This window comes from Strigops habroptila (assembly GCF_004027225.2).
Source record: "Strigops habroptila isolate Jane chromosome 13 unlocalized genomic scaffold, bStrHab1.2.pri S16, whole genome shotgun sequence".
Classification (NCBI taxonomy): domain Eukaryota; kingdom Metazoa; phylum Chordata; class Aves; order Psittaciformes; family Psittacidae; genus Strigops; species Strigops habroptila.
This window is the reverse complement of record NW_022651054.1, coordinates 7,529,521-7,551,200: the sequence shown is the minus strand read 5'-3', so window position 1 is coordinate 7,551,200 and position 21,680 is coordinate 7,529,521. Positions and strand designations below refer to the sequence as shown.

General features: G+C 51.3%; 1 protein-coding gene across 2 annotated transcripts; it reads right to left on the bottom strand.

The window, feature by feature from the left end:
* Positions 1-399: 399 nt before the first annotated feature.
* On the bottom strand, positions 400-12,271 carry P2RX5 (purinergic receptor P2X 5). Of its 2 annotated transcripts, none has more exons than XM_030472822.2 (12): positions 11,933-12,271; positions 9,470-9,620; positions 7,176-7,247; positions 6,081-6,156; positions 5,636-5,732; positions 5,171-5,251; positions 4,250-4,388; positions 3,298-3,434; positions 2,935-3,028; positions 2,350-2,415; positions 1,971-2,053; positions 400-1,525 (listed from the first exon to the last, which is right to left on the bottom strand). In XM_030472822.2, the coding sequence occupies exons 1-12, from the start codon at positions 12,067-12,069 to the stop codon at positions 1,450-1,452; spliced, it is 1,209 nt and encodes a 402-aa protein (XP_030328682.1). In that variant the 5' UTR covers positions 12,070-12,271; the 3' UTR covers positions 400-1,449. The 2 variants fall into 2 exon arrangements, with proteins under 2 accessions (XP_030328682.1, XP_030328681.1); XM_030472821.1 differs by having other exon boundaries at positions 7,128-7,247; positions 11,933-12,161.
* Positions 12,272-21,680: the final 9,409 nt, after the last annotated feature.

Here is a 21,680-nt window from a genome sequence, read left to right as displayed (position 1 = left end):
AAAGTCATTAACACTCTCACGAGTGTTTGCTCCTTTTTAGTGCTGTTGTGTCCAATGAAACAACCAAGTAAGTGCACTGTCTTATTATCTGCCAGCTCAGACTGTACTGAACACATGCTGGCATTGAGCCATGCTTTGTTCTGGTGCCTTAAGTCTAGCAGGAACAGAAAGGAAAAGTCTATCACCCATCACACAGGTGATATCTTTACTGCAAACCTTCTTGTGCTAACTTAGTGTTTAATTGACTTTCTTACACAATTATGTATCACAAAGAGAAGGTGGTGTCTAACCTACAAACCATACTGTACAGAATAGTCTTGCAGAGCATTGCCCTAAAGTGACAGATTTTATCGCTGTGCATTAAATACAAGGGAGGGCAGAATCAAAGAAACAAACTCCTGAGAAGGAATCTGGTTATGTTTTATTAATAGCAGTGATTGTGGGAATAGTGTTAAACAAATGGTAGAAAGAAGGGAAATATTCTAGGGAGTATGGGGGGGCTGAAGACTTAAATTCAGGAAACGGCTTTGGGCACCTAATGAGGATGTTTTGTCACTTTGAAAGGTTGGTGTCAGTAGAGCACAGTCAGCTTTACATGTTTTGATGAGCTCAGTCTCCTTGCTTTCCCCTCACTATCAATCGCTGCCTGCTGTTACTTGCTCTGTGCTCTAAATGCTGGTTCTCAGGACCAATTACAACTGGAGAAGGCAGGTGACAGTGGAGGCAGCCGGGACCCCGCTATGGCTGAACTGACTCTCCTCCTGCTGTTCCTGAGCCCAGCACAGCTCCGTGCTCCAGCTGTTGGAAGGCTTTTCCTGGTGAAGCACCATTTCTAGCCCTAGTGGTTACACACACCCCACAATGAGCGCGATTGCCCTGCTCTGACCTGGCATGGCCCTTGTAGGATAACAAGCTCTCAGGCTCTGAGTGCTGCTGGAGTGCTGTGTTTCACTGCACTTCCCAACAGGATCAGTCCTGCTGCTTCACATCTTGTCCTGCATGTAACACAAGCGGGAGTTGGGAGCAGTGGCTGCAAGCCAGGGAAGCAGGGGATAGGTTGAATCTCAGCCTCAGCCCTCAGAGAGCCAGTGGTGTTTCACATCCCAGCACATGGAAGCAAAGCACAGCCTCAGGATAACGCTGGCTGTTGTTGTAGGTACAGATATATGTATCAGTAGATACAAAAACATTCCCTTGGTGTCTTCTTTTTCCTTTTATAAAATCCTTTTATAAATCCATAGCAATGACACACTGGTGCAAGCTCAGGATACCAGAGAACATCTCAGGGAAAGAAGGGTAGTCTTTAAAGGACTTTTTTTCCCTCTGGGAATCCCGGTAATAAGACAGTAGACCTGATGTGGGGCATCTCCACCTCCCAGTGCTGGTGTGATTCAACACCTGCAGGGTTTTCCTGGGACATGACCCCAGCCAGCAGACCCGTCACTGTGCCTAGAGCCCACCGAGCTGGTCAGGGCTCTGATTCCCGTTCAGCGTAGGACTAGATAAGGATTTCCCGGAACTGGACCTGAGGAAACAAGCAAAGGGGACAGCCAAGGCAAGCAGGCTGGTTTTGTTTCAGGAAACAACGTGGGTAAGAGGTTCCCGGACAGGCCTGTTGTACCTCACCACACAGGCCATCACCCTCCATGCAGCTAAAGCCCCATTCTTTGATTTCATGAGGCTTTAGAGTTCTTGGAGCTGCCCCAATCCCATCCGCTGTCATTGCAGACAGTGCAAGGCCATTAAGTCCAACCATGACACAGCAGCTGCCTTTGCTCCCCAGCTAATGGCAGCTGCTGTGAATTTAAGAGGGAGGGAGTCACTTGCCTAAACTCATTTGGAGGAATATAATTTCCTGCAATTAGCCTTTGTTTGCCATCAATGTTTACTGTGTTCCAGTATCTCCTTCTATTTCTAGTAGTCATAACAATAAAGCCATTACATTTATACAGAAAGCCAAGCCCACTTACTTTACTTCCTCGTACTTTTTTCCTCGATAGAAGTTACTCTTTTTAATCAGATACAGCAGCACCAGATCACAAAAGAAAGCTCCCTGCAGAGAGAAGGAATTTGTGGTTTATCTTTAGAAATGTTCTGGTCTAATGAGCATTAAGGAATAGCTGGTAGGAGCTGTATTTTCCTTCATACTCCATGCAATCCTCAGGGTATTTAGACCACACAGTACATTAACAAATGCTGTTAAGACAGGACACAGACACACATCTGGCTGTGCACTCAGAGCAGCAAAAACTATCAGAGAAGATCTAAACCAACTGTCCTATTTTATCCTCATAACAGCTAAATGATCTGGGTCCCAATGTGTTACTTTAAAGAAATACATTCACTTACCGCTCCCATGAGAGCAAGCCCCGAACCGATATTGATAATAGTGGGAATGATGTTAAATTTCCCTGCCTAAAAGAGAAAAGGTCATGAAACACTCAGTGAAAGAACAACTCAAGAGACAAACTGAAGGGTGTGGTGTTACACCAGGGAAGCTACCAGTGCCTGTGGGTGTGTTTTGTTAGCAACAAGCAGGCACAACCCTAGATTGGCAGTGAACAACACTAAAGGTCTGTGTGTGTCTCAGATCCAACTAACTGTCCATGGCTGCATTTCTGAGCTTGCATCATCCCTGGATTAAGCTTCTTTTCCCTGCAGTGCATGGACATGGGAAGCAAGTCTCTGGGGCACATTTACTTCTATGGGACTTTACATGAGCCTGCTTTTAGATAGAAGAGGTGCGGACTCATCCACCATCTCTTTTCTTATGTAGGGTTACCTCCACATAGGTGCATGGCAAGAGCCCTTTCCTATGACAAGCCAGAGGCTGTTCTCATCCCAGAGCTGCCTTCCCACTGAGAAATGTCCCTCTGTCCCCCCTCAAGCCTTTTTTCTTGCCAGGCTCTGAAATATTCTGGCGTGGGACCTCACCTTGCCATTCACCATCACATCAAAGCGGATTCCATATGCTTTAATAAGCGTCCGGTAGTCGACCCCCTCAGCGTCCCGGTAATATTTGGCAAACCTGGAATACAACAATGCTGATTTTAACTCCATCATCTGCACCCCCCCCCCCCCAACCTCTCTCTTCTAACAGGTCTATTCCCCTGTCAAAAACAGCTTTAGCTTGCCATAAGCATAACTCCCTTCCTCCTCTCCTCTGCAAAACGATGTGTTTGGCTGGAGCAGTGCCTGGCACAGACTAGTCCTGCCTCACTGCCAACCTCCAACACCCGCAACTCAAACCAGCTCAGCCCAGCTGTGGTCCTGCATCGTATCCTCTTCTGTACTCACCTGAAGTTGTACCCTGAAGAAATGGGCTTTTCTGCAAACTTGTTATCCAGACGGCTAAAAGAATAGTGAGGATTACATTCAGAAGGGGCTTTATCAAGATCACAGTTCCATTCAATCTGAATTCCTATCACACCACCCTTAACAAAAGAGAGAGACAGCGTGAGTTTCTTTTAAGCTTAGTTCAATTAATGTGTTTTTAAATTTGTCAGATCCTTGGGCAAGTTTTCCCCTGGGACAAGAACAGCTGCACTTCTGGTCACAGACATGCGTACACACACGTCTGGATGGACTGAGTTCATACTTATGATATTAATCACATTACTCCATGCACAACCCTAGTGCTGGGATCCTGGGAAGAGGTTTCTCCTCCCAGGACACTGATTTCATTAATTTAAGCAGCTGTAACATAGCTCTTTTATGCAGGGGTGAAATTCACAAGTGCAGCAGCCAGCACAAAGCCTGCACTCTTCACACCCTCTGCTTCCCAGGATGCCTCAGACTGGCTCCATCTTCCCCCTTGTGCTTCACACACCAGGTCGCAGCCTGTTTGGTGCTGCAGTTTACTCCATGCAGAAACATGTCCCTTTCCTTTAGGGGAAGCTTCTGGGGGTGTTCTCTGAGCAGAGGAGCGCCACTGGCCTTCCAGAGTTCTGGGTTTAAACTGATGGTGTAATAGTGTTGAAATTAAACAAAGAAACCCTGCTGACACAGCAGTGGTTTGGGCAGCACCACCTAACAAACAACTGACCTGACCATCTCCTCTGCAGGAGCCACATCTCCCTGCCTCTCATTCCCCAGGGATGGGATAAATGGGAACAGCTTGACTTTAAGCATCCACTTCACCCTGGACAGGAGGCAGTTTCCTGGGCAGTCACCAGTGGCTCTCCTCACAGCCACCCAGCAAGCAGTACAGCCTGCCAGTAAGACACATGAACCCAAGGGGCAATCCTACCTCTGAGGCCATTTCCTGGAAGTCGCTCCCAGCCCACTGAACTATGTTGCCCAGGAGGAAGATGGGACAGTAGGGATGCTCTTTGCTGTAGCGGCAGCTCTTCAGGTAGGACTCATTGGTGGTTGCCAGCACATTCATCCTGCATGTAGGTAAGAGGGAAATCCACCTTGTCTCCCTCTTTGCTTGCCTGCACATCCTACACCACCAAGACTGCAGGGCTCAGAGACTTCTCCAGCAGCCTCATGCACAGCAGAAATGGCACCTTGCCACCAGTCTGGTCACCCTGCGACCCCTCTCCACTACTACCTCCGGAAAGCAATCTGCCCACAGAAATGACCTCCAGGCTAGACAGGGACTAGTCCAGCTGAGTGTGGGCTCAAGAAAGGACTCACATAGAGCAGAGCACTCTAGGGCCACCTAGTTTTCTCAAATAAGGATGCTAGAAATGTCTAGCTGAGCCTGGGAGAACAGCAGGAACATACCTTTCTACACTATTTTATTCATATTGTAGCAGCAAATGCAAACAAGTATCTTTAAGTTTGCGTTTTCCCAGCCTTGAACAGGCACCTTCATTTTTATGGAAAAGGAGGAATAACTGGGAGCAGAAGCAGCTCAGGAATTTAGCTATGCCCTGGCTGGTGGACAGGTCCCCCTGCTTTAGGGGCTCTGGCACATCCTGTGCTGTAGGATCCATCACAGACCTCATCTGGTGAGGGACTGCCTTATCCCAGTTGCAATCTGAGAAGCTTCAACCCCTCCTTGTTCCCACACAGCCTGATGCCAAAGGCCTTCCCCTGCACCTCAGAGGAGGGGATATCTGCCTCCCTACCATAACAGTCAAGCAGAAGGACAATGGAGCAAACTGAGGTTATTTGTTCAGTGATGGAGAGGACAGAGGGATCTCCAAGCACCTGCACTTACTTGGAGAACTTAAACTTGGGGAAGCGGACTGAGTTTTTGATGTAAACAGTGAAGTTTTCTGCACTGGCGAGAAGTGGTTTCCTGGAAGAGAAGGGGTTGTTACCGTTTGATGTTTGTATGCTGCCCACATCCTAGGCTTGAACTGCGGTTTTAGCCACAGCCAGGTTTCACCCCGTGGCTCTAGGCCAGTCACGCCACCTTCCTGCATTGCCAGCAAGGAGTTGGCGAGGAGTGTGCAGGCTGAGGGGAAGGCCCTGGGAGCTGGAAACAGCTCTGGGACCACCAGTGAGCTCAACAGGGAGGAGCAGGGGGCCAGTCCTGACAGGGGGCCATGCAGAGCTCCCTCCTGTACTGGAACAGCCAATATTCAAGCAAGCATCCAAGCAGAGGGAACCCAGAAATCACCCTACATGACACACAAGCCAAGCAGCTCAAGCTTGGAAGCAGCACAGGACGGCCACATACTTGGGCTTGGATCTTTTCTCCACTGGGCACCAGGCCAATATCTCACAAGTTCCTCTGATGCTGTCCCTGTCTTTCAAACAACGGCCAGTCTTAACCCCTGCAGCACAGACAGAAAAGGTCACGCAGAGCAGCCACCTCCTCTCCTTACCTACAGGGCACATGAAAATCAGATGCTTTTCACTGCCACCATGAGCCCTCCTTCCTGTTGTGAAAGGGACTCTCAGCTGGAACAACCACTCCCTTGTTGCTTCTCTGAGCAGCCTGGGGTGCTCTGGCCCAGCCACCACAAGCTGTGAGCAAGGCAGTAATCTTAGTAAAAGATAGTAAAGAAAAGAAAGTCCTTGCTGCTGTCTGTAGTCAGAGATCTCTGGGGTTGTAACTGGGCTGATGCCTCTAAAGGAACATGACTCTACCAGACACAATACAGGAGGGACCCTTTCCTTACCATTGCCAGCCACCACTGCCTCCCCTGCCACACAGTCCCTGTCCTTGTAGCACAGGGCATCGGGAATTCTGTCACTCTGCAAAGAGGAAGAGAAGAAAAGTGAGACCTGTGGCAGAACATGATACTCAGAGGGTTAAGAAATTGCTGCTGATTCAGGGTGAATTCGCGATAGGGTGCTGAACATGAAAAACATGCAGCTGAAGCAGTAACCATAAGTTGTGCAAATAGCTCTGCAGCATCACACCGCCCTGACACCGTGGTTCAGCTGTGACATCCTGTTTTTAGGCTCTGCTCAACAGAGAGGGACAGGCTGGGGGAAAACCCAGACCTAGCACTCAGCAAAACCAGGCAGGAGGCCACAGTACTTCACCTTAAGAGATAACACTATCTTCTGATTTTAAGCTTTGATTCTAGAGCCAAAATTACCCTTCTCTTGGCTGCATGCTGGGTTAATGCAGCCACTAGCACACAACCGTCTCCTGAACAGACCAACCGTGCTCAGCCTGGGCCACAGCTCCATGTCTTGAGACATGGAAAATTAACCTCTGCTACAACACTCCCTGGATGGCCAGTGTCCTTCTCACACAGCGCATTCTGAACCACACCTCCACAGAGGACATTTCAATATGATGCACAAAGACCTTATGCCTCTGGCCCATAAGGCACATTCTGAAAGGTGCTGAGCACCCTCCCACATCCTGAAGGTAATGAGAGCCTGAATGTTCAGCTCTTCCCAGAATGGGGCTCTTAGAAAGTCTCCTCTACCCATAACTAGACAGAGTCACCTCCAAGTTATTTTCACATGGCCTTTTCTGACCCTGAGCAATCACTGCTCTGGTCTCATCTCTGGCTGGGCAGATGTCCAACACCTTCAACTAAAGTCAACAAGGCTCTACATGATTAGTGGCTCTAGAAATCAAGAACCTTCCAGTTTTGCAGTAGCCAGGCCAATTTTCCCAACTGAGATGTTATACTACAGAGAAAAACCATTGGCCTTCCATCTTTCCCGCATTCGTTGCTCCACGGGTGTTCTCTGCCAGTTCTTACCCCCGGTTTTGTAGGGGTCTGGGGGCCAAGGGGCTCAGTTCTTCCTACCTCAGGACACGTGGCTTGCCTCTGGTTTGGGGTCACAATCAGATTTGTCATGACAAAGAAGACATTTTCACCCTAGAATAAAGTAAGGCAGGAAGAGTTAGAAAACCTGTTTAACTGTTAAAGTACCTGTCATAAGGAGGATGCAGTTCTCTGCAGAACAGAAATACCTCCCTCACTCCTGGTGCTTTTCAGGCTGAGATACAACAGTGCCTTTGGATATTTTTTTGGATGAGGCTGGTGCATCTCTATGGCTTATGGGGTTCTGCTTCAGAGACTGTGTTAATCTGGGGAACAGGCCTGCTGAGCCTTGCCTCGTTGCCTGCTTGGTGAGAACTTGTCCTCCTTTTCCATAAGGACACAGTGCCTGATTGGCGATCAAAGGCCCCACTGCAGTGCAGAGCTGTGGTGTTTGCTCCCAGCCAAGGCCAGGCTGGCCACCCCAGCTGCGGTTACAAGCCTGACTCACAGAGCCAGGCAGCTGGGACAGCGCAGGAGCACGTTTAGTGCAACACCATGGACATGATGAAACAAACAGATTTCTTCTAGCATGGCTATAATAGAGAAAATACAGATCCCCTAATCAAGCCACTGGAATGACAGTTTGAGACACGCAAGGAGAGACTTCACTGCATTTTCATCCTTAACATCCTTATTTCTGGCAGTGTAGTGCTTCCTCGGTATTTGAGCAAAGACACGATATGCATGGCTGACTCCTGTTCTGGAGCCTTTCTTTGTACATTTACAGCTTCTGTTTGGTCCCTTCCTCACGTTCAGTAAAAAGTTAATTTAGTGAACTTTTCCCCTTAACGTTTTCTCCCTAACAACCAACCAGCAAAGGAACTATGGGAAAAATGAGCCTGAAGACAGTTGTACAGTCAGGAAAAGGGGAGAGAAAGCGGCTTACCATGACACTGTGGATGGAGGTTGGTCCACCACTCAGAAGTGAGATGAATGCTGAGATAAACAATGTTCTTCTACCACATCCTGGCCTGAGGAAGAGCAGCCCTGAGCATCTTCCACCAAAACCCTTCCCCACAACAGGAGCCATGGGTCAAGCCCTGCCATGTGTAACACTGGTGGCTTGTGTGAGAGAGCATCTGGTGATAAAATATCTGTCCAGGAGCAAACTCTGGACCCCCGACCCCACAAGGCTGCTCTGAACCACAACAGCGAGCAAGATGCTTCTGCAAAGCTGCCAGAGAACAAGCCCAAGAAAGCAACGAGTGAAGGATTCACCAGGGGAATCTGTGCTCTGTGTTAAACTTAACCCTAAAGGACCACTGGTTCACCCTGTCTGAGAGCATCCTCAGAGTAAATCTCAGTGCACTGAGAGCCTGCTATTTATTCAGGAGTCTCTCAGAAAAGCCCTTCCAACACACGGCCCTGCCTGGTGCACATAAACATCAGAGATCTCAGGTTTCCATCCATGAAAGCAGAGCTTGGTGCTCTCCTGCTCACCTGGCTGGCTTTTCTTGGCATGGAATGGATTTACTCCATGTCCCACCAGAGCTCTGGGACATCGACCCATCTGTCCTCAGCAGGAGGGACACATCGGTCAGCAGCCATGTGGTGGGCTCAGGATTGCTGCCCACTGCCCTAAGGAGGAGACAGGGTTTCTCCCAGTTCTCACTTCCTCCTGCTCTGCTACCTGGGTCTTTCCAGTACAAACCAGACCACCCAGACCCACCAGGATAGCACAGAACTCTTCCTCCAAAGTGAAATGAGGGAGATTACACAGTAGTTAGCAGAGCAAGTCACTTAATGCACTGGTAACAGGCATTCAGATACTCCAAAAAACTCACGAAGGATGCATCTCATGACTGACCTGAGGCATTCAGCAGACAGTTATCAGCACAAGGAGCAGGAAAGCTCATGAGATATCTATGTTTGCAGCAAGGCAGGTTTATCCAGGCACATTTCAAGCAACCCTCATCACACCAATTGTGCCACATTCTCCCTCCATCTCCCACCTACTGCCCCATGCATGCCTGCTCAAGCCTGGAAACAGAGGCACACAGACACTTTTTGCTCAGGTGAGCAATCCCACTGAAGTCCGTAGGACTTCTGCTTGCGAAGTTCTGCTTGCCAGGTATCGGAGACCTTTGTGAGAGAGACAAAGACTGCTTTGAAATTTGCTTCAAAGACTTAAGAGAAGGCACAGCATTGCTGTGCCCATCTCCTGCTTATTCACAGGAAGGACCTGGATACATCACTTCAGCCTTTCCACCAACAACCACACTGGAAGACATCTTTCTACTGAAGGGCAGAGACAATAGTGGTGGGGTGATGCCAACCTGTGGAGGGATGACATAGTCTGCAACATCCCATAGCCTCTCCCTCAGCTCTGAGGTATTGGTGAAGGCAACGCCCTTCAGCTTGGTGATGACAGAGCTCTGGAGGGATGTGTCTGTGTCCTGGTAGCCCTTCTTGACAATGAACACCCACCTGCAAAGAACAGAGCAGGCAGCAGCATTAGCAAGTGGGGTCAGGGAATGAGTTAGCCAGAGGAGACTGACACTAATGCCAAACGTCAAACCAAAACATGCCAATGACACCAAACCCTCTGCAACTACTACTACAAATTTAGAATAAACTCTGACACAAACTGTGCTTGTCTACAGCACTGGAGGAATAGTTAATCCCAAGATCCCACATGTAGGGAAAGGTGTAATAAGTGGTCACGGGGTAAAAATACAGAGCCTCCCACCTCCCTGTCCTGTGCTACCTCAGTGGAAAGGGGAAGGGGCAGGGCTCCATCTTCCTCGAGATGAAAAATACCAACAGCTTCTGCAAGTTGAAGTGAGGAGTGTGGCTGGTTTCACAAATATATGGCTCTCCCATTTTAGCAGCCTGCCATGAGGCTGCCAGACCAGCACCAGACCATGGCTGGGGAGAGGCAACTCCTGCAGGTGAGCTGAACATTGCTAACAGGAACCCATAGGGAATATTCTCAGCTGAATACAGGATCTCTCATAAAACAGTGTGATGGTATTAACTTGACTGCACCCTGGGCTCTGCGCTGGGCTTCAGGCTTCTCACTAGCACACTGGAAGAGCTGCTGCCTTGCTAAACAGTCCAGGGAAAGGCTTTGCTTACTTCTCCCCACTGGAAGCAGCAAGAGCTTGGTATCACCGGGTGAAAACCCCTCTGGCTCAAATGAGATGCTTCCAGCTTCCCCACCATACTGCCAAAGTTACCTGCCAAGACAAAAAATCACCCAGACCCTTGAAGAAGCTAAGAGTGCCAGGGCAGGTTTGTGAGAGGGATGCAGGCTGCATTTGCTGGCACAGGTCCCCTTTGCAGTGCACTGACCTGGAGCACACTGCTGCATGCAGGAAGGGGAAGCAGCCATCTCGGGCTGAGCAGCACTGACACGTGCTGCCCTTCACTTGCTACTTGTGACAAACCTCAGTATTAACAGTCCCCACCCCTGTGAAGTTTCCTACTTTCCTGTTTTCCTCAAAACACTGTTTATCTCTTCCAGGAGTGCTCAAAAGTGGACCCTTACATTTTCTGCAGCAAATCAGGGAAGAAATGGCAGCTGCATGGCAGAAACAATTCAGACAGATTTGGTGATCACAACCCTGAGCCAGGCCCTGAACAGGCACTGGCACCTAATCGAGCAGTCAGACATCAGACTAACGCTCACCATTGCTGCAACAAGCTGTAACTGCCAGCCATGGAGTCACTGCGGGCAATGGTGCCAAAGGTTTGCAGAAGGCACCAGACACCTAGGGAAGGAAATAGCCAGTCTCCAAACACTCAGTGGTCATGCTATATCCCCCTTGGACAGAGAATTTGTTCTCAGCAATGTTATCTACAGGATTGCTCCTTTAGCAGCTAATACATGCCAGACTGCTGAGGCTTCGTTCTGCCCTGATAACTAAAGCAGGCTCCAGAACTATACACCTTTCTATAAATAAACTCAGCATGTAGAAATGACTCTGCTATATTTAATCAGTGAAAACAGGAGGCATGAGAAAGGTGAAGGGACTCAGAAGCACGGTGAGGGTAAAGACTTAGGAATCACATTTTGAAAATCCTCAGAAGCTCAGGAAGCAATAGCACAGGCATCACATGGGTTGGATAATTCTAGGTCTGAGCCTGCAAGCTGCTAAGAGTATTGCTGTGATCGTTACATGTCAGTGTGACCAGCCTCTTATAGAACTGGGCCTTTTCTGAGAGGTGCTCTAGCTATCTCCACACCAAGTCACCTTGCTCTGAAATACATGCAAGGGAGCTCACATGCACACTGCCTCAGCCTCCACAATCCCAGCTGCTACAGCCCACTCCAGCAAAGAAATCTGCCACTTTGTGCTTGGTTCCCTCCCATTTAGACTCAAGCATGTCATGCAGTCATGCACACAACCCAGGTTTGTCCCAGGGCTCACAAACTGTGGCATAAATGCCATTGTTTCTCATGAGGCAGGTGTTAAAGTTTGGCACCATTCCCACCAAATACAGAAATAAAGGCATAAATAATGCAGTACAAAGCCATAAAGCCATTTGATCTATTTTTAACCTGACATTAATCTGGAAGGTAGAGCTGAATCTAGCCATCCTAGCAGGTTAAAATATCAGATATAATCTGTTAGACAGTACAAAACCCAGCTGTATAGCCAAGCATGACTATCTGCATTAAAATAATAAAGCACAGCAAGATGTCACTGTGTGCAGCATTTCCTACATTCATCTTCCTCACAACACAGCAAGCAAAGGCAACTGCAGCAGTATGTGAAATGCAGAGGGATTCTTACCCCACCAGGTAAGCCAGGATGGAGAGCTGCACCACTCGGTAGAGAATCCCCACCTTCTTGCTCTTCGCAATGACGTATTTCTCTGTTTTATAATCAAAAAGGGATAGAAATAAACCCTTCCAAGCCACCTGCCCCATGCTCCCGGCTCATGCAGTGGCTGGAGCAGGCAGCAGCATTGCAGTTCGCATTATCCACACGTGCTCTGCATGGAAACCTGACACACCAACCCCTTCAGAGCTATCTCCTCCCTCCCAGCAGCTGCTCTCTGCTCAGATACTAGCAGCTGCACAAACACGAGATCCTTCCTCAGCTGCTTTTCAGCTCATTCAGCCTCCAGGGAAGCCCCTGCCTCAGTTTTGCTCCCAAGCTTCATTCTCTGCTCCACAGTCATAAAATGTTTATGATGAAACATGTCATAGCATGAAGCCATGTTGCAGCATGTGAGTCTTTCGCTGTTGGATATTAAAGCTTTACATGATGCTTTAATAATAAAGCTTTAAATAATAATAATAATTTAATAATAAATGCTTTAAATAATAAAGCTTTAACCTTTACATGATGGCAAAGCACTTGGTTACATTTTTAATTTCTTAAGTGTTTGCATGAGCAATGAGAACTTGGGTCCTTACCAGGGATCCAAAATACCTGCCTGGCTACTACATCTTCCCACCAAAACCCCAACTTAAGAAACTAATAAATAAATTCTGCATGTGGTTAAAGGATCAATCACCATCACATCTCACCAAAACACACAATGAGAGCTGAGCTAGGAAAAGAGAGATGCAGAACACGCTGTCTGATGAAATACCAAAGGGAAAGGAATAGTTTAGTCCTCACTGAGATGGGTTGCTTGATAGCCAGTGGTGCAAGAGATGACTCCCAGCCTAACAGAGACACTTGCATTGTACAATGACATGAAATGACAGTTACTTAAACCAAGAAGGGTGGACACTGTCTCCTGGCTAAGGAGGGAACAGAACAAGCTCCAAGATGGAAAACGAGGTAAGCCAGGATCTCCTAGCAGCCTGGCCAAAAGAGATGACATACCTCACCAAGAGTAGATCCAGCAGCAAGCTGGGACGCAGACTGGACTGTGCCCTTTCCAGGGGGTTCTTCTGGGATGGGACTGCTCGTATGCTGAATCTATTAGGGAATGAAGGGTTGTATCTGGTGTAAAGCACAGGGTTTACTGCCTTCATGCATCAGCAGCCAATTAGCTCCTACCTGAGCAGCCAGTTAGCTCCTGGGGCTTTGCAAGGACTGGGAATGCTCTTGATATTCCATGGTGTGCAGCTGTGATACAGGCTGGAACACAGGTCCGGAAAGCAGGTTGCGCTATGGAGGCAATGGACAGTGCAGTGAGGTAACCTGTTCTAGCACACACATACCTCTGCCCTATGCACATCTTCCCAGGGAGAATCATTCGCAAGACCTTGGATCTTAGGAAAACTTTTGTCCTTTGTCCTCTTTAAATTCCATATCACATTTAAACAGAAGAATCAGATTTTAAATAAATATGCGACAAGGTTGCTCCAAACCACAAAAGAATCACAGTGTAATAATGAACAAAACACTATCAAAAAAATACCTCATTTTATCTCTCATCCGACAGCCATCCCTAGAGTTGCCTTCTGCAGAGGGCAAACCTTTCTCCAACATCTGCAAAACTAGAACAGAAATCTGCCTGCGGCCTCCTTTTAACCCATGGCTGCTGCACTCCCCAGCCCCACGGTGGGCGGGCGCTGCTGCACGTGGCTTTTTCATGAGGGACTCCTGGGGTGCCAAGGGAGGAGCCCCCTGCTCCTGTTCAGCCTCATCCACTCCAGCCCCGGGCCCAAGATGTGGGAGAGGCCACCCCAGACCCTGTGGCTCAGGGTTAGCCCCAATCCTGCTCCCAAACTTTGCAGCCACCCTTCAGCCTTCACCTCTCCCACTGCCCGTGACCTCTCCTTTCCCTAACTGCACACCCTACTTGGGCAGTCCCTCTTCATCTCACAAAACAAGTTGACTACTTGCCAAGCCTGTCCTGGAGCCCACTTTCTCATTCAATCATCTGTTATAGTCTCCCTCTTCCTGAAATAGTATTTGGCCACTGCACCCACCCTTCCTTACCAGATGCCTACAGACCAGACTGTCACTAGTCCCAGTCTTAAAGAACCTCTCTGTGAAAGCTGGAAGCAGAAATAAAAAAAAAATAATCTGAAAACATATAATAACCTAAAGAGACAAACCCCCCAAGAAAACGCACTCCAGGAAGGAAGGAGACCATGGTGGTCCATGAAGCCAGAAAGAAGGAAGAAAGGTAGGCTCTTCCCTCACCATTGCCTGGACCCCAGAGCCAAGAGGTTAGCACTGGGACTGGGCACAGAGAGACTGACCCAGCTCCAGGAACCGGAGCTGGACAGAGGCAGGAGCATCCTAAAGGAGCCGCTACCTGATCATCTGCCCAATCTGCTCCTAAATGAGGAACTTTGCAAGCACAAGCTGCTGGGTGACAGCCAAGCATCATTTCTGAACATGGGTCTGGTCCCGCAAGAACACCATCTGCTTGCCCTGGCCCTGCTGGAACTGCTCCAGGGACAGGACTAAACAGTGAATACATCCCACGTCCCAGGACTGCCTCCACCATTGCTCCTGCTACCCTAAGGATGCCCAAGTTCATGGACAAATGAAGTATCAGTGGCGACAAGTCAGTCATGGGTGATGCCTAGAGACATCCCCCCCTTCACCCCCATCTTCCTCATCTGTCTGGGTGACTCCCCAAGCTAAAATCAGACCAAGAAACTTGCTATCAGGTAAACTGTGTGTTACCTCCTGGCCTGGTTTTACTTAGTGGCGCAGACACAGGTCTGCTATGAGTTTTTGTCATTATTTTCCAGGTCAATTAATGTGAGAAACAAGGATATATGCGGGTTACAAAAAGTGCTCCTTAGAGCGAGATATGTTCCTGCTATAGGTGTGACCTGAGGATGACAACCAGGTTTGATCACTTACAAAAAAAGGATGTAAACCTGATACTTTTCTTGGGTTTTTGAGAGCCATCTAAAGCAGTTTTACAAGTGCAGTTTGCAATAGCTGTTTTTGAATAAAAAGCTTTCAATTTGTATCAAATGTGTCTCAGAATATTCTGAATACTGCTCAGCACAGGCTAGATTTGTGCTGACAACACAGTTGCTGACATGCTCTCACAGATTCTGTTCTTATCACCTTCTAGTTTCACAAACTTTTTTTTCTTGCCTGGAAATCAAGATTACTGGTGAGTTTCCCCAATTATCTGTGGGTTGGTCAAACACGAGCAGTTTCATTCTCCTCTTCCCCAACCCAAGAAGTGAAAGTGCTTGAGGAAGAGGACCAGAGAGGAAAGAAAAACACTGCACATCTAATGAAACTAATCCATCCTGTCCTGTTCTGAGAGAGCTGGCACTGAAACAGGTAACAGAAGCTAAATTAAAATGCACATAAAACATTGCCAGGAGATTGAGTGCAGTGATAGCTGGAACAGCAGCATTGCACAGTGCTGTATTGCAATGTTTTCACCTTCTAAAGTCAGCCAACAGTAGCATCATTGGGGAATAAGAGGAGAATGTTAAATGAAAGCCTGAAAGCAGAAAGGTTTTAATAAGGTTTGTATTCGCATTAACCACTGACTTAAAGGTGAAACCCTGCTCTTCAGAATACCTAATAGGTCAGTTTGGTATTTCTTTACCCACATGTATCATTCCTGACTTGGAAAGACATGGAGCTGGTCCTGACTTGATAGCTCTGTCAGAGCTTCTACTATTGTAAGTGCTGAGCAAACATGTTCACCCCCTTCCTTCATCTTCCTCATATAAACAGCTAGAAATTCTATAGTAAGGCCTCCACCCCTTCCTCCCTAAGAGTTTCCAGCTGGTAACTCTTTCCAGCCATAGGAAAACATAGATGCTATTCAGACTTGACGCCCAGAGGAAATGGCTTCATGAGCTCTGCAGAGTCCAGACGCCTGTGCTAGGTCTGCTGGCACTGGGTGCTGGTGGCCACCAGGTCCCATCCCGGTTGTGCTCTGCACACCACAGGGCGTGCGGAGCCCGCAGGGGTGGCTGGGGCATCAGGAAGGGCCAGAGAAGCTGGCACGGACATTTTCCACACCTGCCCTATGCGGTCCCAGCAGGGCTCAGCAGCAGCCCATGGCCAGCAAGGCCTGAACACCAGAGTCCCCAGGGACTTCCCAGCTGTCTCTGCAGGTGCTGGGGGGCCAGGGCTTTGGGCCCCAAGCCCTGTCCACAATCTCCCCAATCCTTTTCCCCCTCTGCAGGCCTCTCACGAAGCCCTCGGTGTAGCTGCGGAGCTGCTCAAATGAAACGGCTCAAGTCACCGCGTGCAGGCGCTGGACCAGGTGGAGAGCTGGGGGAGTGCTTGGTGAGGAAGGCCCCAGGCTGGTGATGGGGTGGCCCCTGTGCAGTCAACCTCGCCTGCCCTGCTGCAGCCCAGAGCACTGTGCATGTGTGAGGCGGCCCAGCCTGGCCTGGCCCTTGCTTGTGGCGGGATTCCACAGTGTGGCGCGGGTCCTGAGCAGAACCTCTGTGCTTTTGTTTCCCTCCTGGGGCCAGTGCTTGGAAGTGCCCGTGGGCTGCCCGCTGCGGCAGTTGGGTGCTGTGAGGCTCCACAAAGGGCCAGGGGCCTGATGGATCGCAGCTCAGGAGGGGCTGCAGATGGTGCCAGGCCCTGGCCTTGGCCTCGCCACAGGCATTCAGCTGCTCGCCCTTGAACAGCTCCAAGATGCACATTAGGAAGAGGCTCTTCTGCAGCAGCAGCAGTTCATTGGGAGCGGGGGCTGCGGAGCGGCTGCTCCTCGCTCCTCTCCCAGCACAGCTTGCTGAGGACTTTCTGGAGCTCACTGTGGGCCCGCCACTGCTCCAGGCTCCTCTCACCAGCTCCTTGCCAGCTGCTGCTGCAGGCTCCGTGCCCGACAGGCAGCGGTGGAATGCTGCTGCTGTAGCTTCTCCTGCAGCTTGCACTGCTCAGCCTCCTTGGAGCGCAGCAGCTGGCAGATCTGTGACTAGTCTGGCTCTGAACATCATGACACATTCTGGTTATCTTGCCATAACAAGAACTTCCATAAACATGAGTGAAACATGGGCTCAGGGCACCCCAAGGGGACTCAAGTGACCAGGGGGGAATGGGCCTCATGCCCCTCACAGGGATGCCCTGCCCCTCATGTCCTGAGTGGTGGGTTACCATGGTGCCCTTTCCGACGTGCCTTTTGTGACCCACCAGGGTGCCCTTTGTGAAGTGTGCTTTGTGATGTGCCCTTGGTGACACCCTAGGGCACTGTATGAAAGTCAATGGGGTCACATGCCTCACGCCAGTGTCCGGCAGGACGGCAAAGGGACAGAGTGGGAGTGCGAGGCTGGCGCAGACCCCTGAGCACAGCCCACATTGTTCTCTGCTGCCCCAGCAGGCCCACCAGTGCCGAGACATTTCTCTGAGCCTCCCTCGTTCCCCGCCCTATACCTTTGTCTGCCAAGGATGGTGCAGAGACGCACTGCATCCATGCAGTTCATTCAGACTTTTCTAGAGAGCTTCAGTGAAGGTAACTGCAGCCAATTTCCAGGGTAGCAGTGCCTCCATCTCCTGATGGGGCCACCAGCTCTGCTGCCAGGGCTGCTGTCTAGGCAGAAGCTGCTCCCCCAGGTCTCCTGCACAGCACTGCAGCCCCAGTGATCCAGTCCTGCTGGCCACATGTCCCCCTTCTCATGATGCCCATTTGTGTCTCTGCCCCCGGCTGCTCAGGAGGAGGCTCAGAAGATGCAGTTCCTACAGACCATCTCCACCCTGTGCAAAGCTGCCAGAACAAGGCCTTCTCACAGGACCTGAAGGAGTTCTACCACCAATTTCAGGTGGCAGAGACTATCAAGGTGAGGGGAGACCCGGCAGTGCTGGGGAAGGGGGAAAGTCGCCAGGCGCCGGCACACTGTGAGGATACACTGGGCCCGTGAAGGGGGAGGGCAGGGACCAGCACTGCCACAGGCAGACGCTGAGCTGCCTGGAGAGGACGTGGGTGCTGCTGAGTAGCCCTGGCAGTAGGGCCACGCTGAGGACCAGTGCTGGGCTGGGGCAGAGGGTCTCCGCCAGCCCTGCCGCCTGGTGCTGGGTCTGCTGGCACTGGGTGCTGGTGGCCGCCATGTCCCATCCCAGTTGTGTTCTGCAGGCGCTGGTGGAAGCGGAGCCCATGGACCACCTGCACACAGCAGTGCGGCAGCAAGCCATGCTTGCCCTTGCCCATATGAGGTACGTGCCCAGCCCCTGGTTTGGCTGACACCTCTGCACAGCCCATGCCCTGGACCTGGCTGGGCACCTCCCATCCAGGCAGAGTCCCGTGGTGCCCTCAGGGGCCTGCTCTTTGCCCTGCTTGTGGCTTCTGGAGAGACTCAAGGGGAGTGCAGAGTGATCCTGCAGTCCCCACCATGTCTCGGCTGCTCCTGAAAGCGGGAGATCGGAGGCTTTGCCTGCCAGAAATGTCCTTTGGCCTGGGCTATGTCAAGGAGGGAGGGGGCACCTCCTGGCAGGGCTCCCGCCACGCCAAGGCTCCATCCCTCTTGGGGACTTCTGTTCCAGAGCTCTGTGTCCAGCTGCCCAAGCACGGAGGCAGCGCTCTCAGCGCCCGTGTCTGACAGGTCCCCCTCTCTCTCTTTTCAGCAAAGTGGAGATGCACTGGATGGCAAGAAGAAAAGGCTTTAGAAGCCTGTTCAGGAGTGTCTTCTTGCTTCCCCCCAGAAAAGAAATGCAGGGCCTAGACAGTGTTCTCTACTTTAAGGTAATGGCTGTTGTGCTGCCAGGAGCACTCAGAGCTGCTCCCTGGCTGCACCTGCTGAGACACAACCAGAGATGCAAGGAATGGCAGGGTCTCGCTTTGCTTTCCCATCCTTGTACCTCATCCCCTCTCGTGGGTCTCGCCATGTCCAGGCTCTGGACTGGCTCCTCTGCCACTGCAGCTTGTCTGCCCCAAGGCCCCCCTTTGCCAACCAGAGGTGGCAGGGGTGTCCTCCCTCGCATGGGGAGTTAAGATCTGTCCCTGGGAGAGAGGGACTGCAGACAGACTGACGCAACCGTTTTCCTCCTTGCAGACCCTGGATGCCATGGACATCCTGCTGAAGAGCTTGGTGCTCAGCTCCCCTGGCTCCAGGGACCTGCGGAGAATCTTGCAGGTGCAGCACTGGCAGAGAGTGGGGTTTGCAGGGGCTGTTCCTCACCTGGAGGGATGGAGTGTCCTCTCTGGAGTGGATGGTGTCCCCCCCGGGTGCCATGCACACAGCACACCCTGCAGGGAGGGTGCTCAGCTCCCTCGGGGACCCAGACATGGCCCACACGTGCTCTTCTAGGAGCCCTGTCCCTGGCTGCAGTTAACGTGAACTTCCCCTCTGCAAGCCTCCTCCCCGTGTCACGGGCAAAGCCTGGCCCATGCCGCTTGTGGGCCAGCTCCATCCCCAGCGTTTCCTGAACACCAAAGCAGTGGGACGGCATTGACCCCTCTCCTTCAGCAGCACAGCAGTGGCAGTGGGTGCTGTCCTTCTTCCCCTGCCTTGCAGTCCGTCCTGCTTTTCTCCTAGGTCTGGACTGGGGCAGAGACCCACTGGCACCTTCCTGTCCTGCCACAGGGAGCCTAGCCCTGAAGCTCTGCACTCCTGGCTTCTCAGGGACCGTATCGCCATTCCCCATTGCAGCCCCACCACCCCCCTAGCAGGCTCCTGTCCAAAAGCCCAGCCTTCATGGCAAGGGGACCAAGACCTGTGCTCCCGGAGAGGGCACAGAAAGAATCAGACGCTACCCTGGGGTGGTATCTGCCTCCCTGCAGGGCCACCAGGACTGCACAAGTCTAGCTGGGACTTGAGCAGTGCTGCTACTGCTGCTGCTGGCACCAGCTCCCAGGGCACAGCAGCACTTTCTCTCCTTCAGATGCTCCTGCCCTTCACTGACACTAAGCACCCAGCTGTGTGTGAACGGGCCCTGGCAGGATTGGGAAGCTGGCCGATTTGATGGCCAGCTTTTCTTCAGTGCAGGTAAGGAGGCAGGCGCCTCCGGCCCAGGCTGTCTCTCAATCCCTGCCCACCGTGGGCAGCAGCCTGAAGCTCGAGATGCCTGAGGCATTCAGCACGGCTCTGCCTGGGCGAGATCTCGGTTCTTTCTTTTTCCCCGGTTTCCCTCCCAGGCCCTTTCTGCTGGGAGCCATCTCAGCCCCACTCCTGTGCAGGACGCATGCCCAAGGAGCATGGTGGAGGCCAGGCATGGCAGCTCTCCATGCTGCCCAGCTCGCTGCTTGGAGGGCCCTCCACAGCTTGACCCACCAGGCTCCTTCCCTGCGGCAGACTCTTGGATTCAGGGCTTTTGTTGCAGCTGCTGCCCCTCAGCCCTTCTACCCACCCTGCCTCCCTTGCCCAGGTCTGGAGGTGCTTGAGATGACACTCTTTCCGACCATGGCAATATCCATGACCGCTTCCTGGACAGCTGCTGGACATCTTATTGTTTGCTGGACTAGCAAGATCTGGGAGATCCAGCATGAGGCTTTGGATTGCTCTTCATCACCTCTCCAGATTCATCCAGCAGCAAAAATGTAAGACAGAGCTGTGTTGGGCTGCTCCCTTCACACACAACATCTCCTCATAGCCGCTTGTTCCCGAGTATTGCAGTGGCTCTTTTTGTACTTGCTGGAGGCTGTCCAGGAAGCCTCCCTCTTCCCTCATCTCTTTTGCCCTCACAGCTGCTTCCCACTGCATCCCAGCTATCGTTTTGCTGCAGAAGCCAATGCTCCCACAAGTCCGGCACTGTTCTTTGCTGTTCTCCTTCCATCTCTCAGGACCTCTCAAAATGCAGCTCTCCCATGGTCCCCATAGCAATCTGTCATTGTGTAATCAGTGCTGTGTCCTAATGACTGTTCCGTGATCTCCTCTGTTAGCATGACATCACCAGGGATAGATCCAGAGCATCCCATGCTGGAGGGAAAAGGGAAGCTGAGAACCTCCTGGCTTTCTCCGTGCAGCAACCAGGAGCATTGCAAAGGTAATGAGCTCTCCCTTGCTGGGCCTTCTTGTCGCAGCATCAGCAGAAGACTGGTGTGAGCCAAAGGGATCCAGAACCAGCGGCTTGGCATGGTCTCACTGTCCTGTCAGAGGGTTGCTGCTGTTTTGGAGCAGGGACCCAGGGGGCTGCACTCCAGTGTCCAGCAGCAGCTCCAAGCCTCGGGCCCAGGAAGCCTGGTTCTCTGCAGGGCCAGCACACCGTGCCCACAGCCCCACCCTTCTCCCTCACCTGGGGCCCTCTCTCTCATCCTCCACCCTGCAGTGACTGCGCCCTGCTGCCAGCTTTCCTGCAGGTACTCTCGCCAGAGCTGCTCTCACTGCTCAGCTGAGCAGTGCTATCAGGGCACTGGTGTGACACGTCTCCTGCCCTCCTTCCTCCGCAGCATTTGGGAATACCTCCACCCTTGATAAGACATGTCCTCCTCAAGGCCATCGAGGCCATGAGAGATTCATGCGTATCGACAAGGAGAGTGATGGCATTGTGGATGTGGCCATGACAGAACCTGCCTCCTGGCTGACAGAGTAAGCAGCCTGTGCTGGCCTGCCCTTGAGCCCTTCCAGGCTGTTCCTCCCTACATCAGGCCTTCCCTCACCCAGTGCCTCGGCACCTTGAAGCCATTTCATGCCACAGAGTAGGATTGGGAAGGGCGCCATTTCAGCAGCAGCTGAGGAAATGGCTGCAGTCTGGTGGC

What these genes read in the sequence shown, in the direction of transcription:
- P2RX5 (XM_030472821.1), bottom strand. Translation starts at nt 12,069, where the DNA reads ATGGGGCAGGTGGCTTGGAAGGGTTTATTTCTATCCCTTTTTGATTAT. An exon ending in GAGAAAAGATCCAAGCCCAA is followed by an intron (nt 5,252 to 5,635) that starts GTATGTGGCCGT and finishes CTTCTCTTCCAG; the next exon opens with GAAACCACTTCTCGCCAGTG. An exon ending in TCTTCAGGGTACAACTTCAG is followed by an intron (nt 3,029 to 3,297) that starts GTGAGTACAGAA and finishes GTTGTATTCCAG; the next exon opens with GTTTGCCAAATATTACCGGG.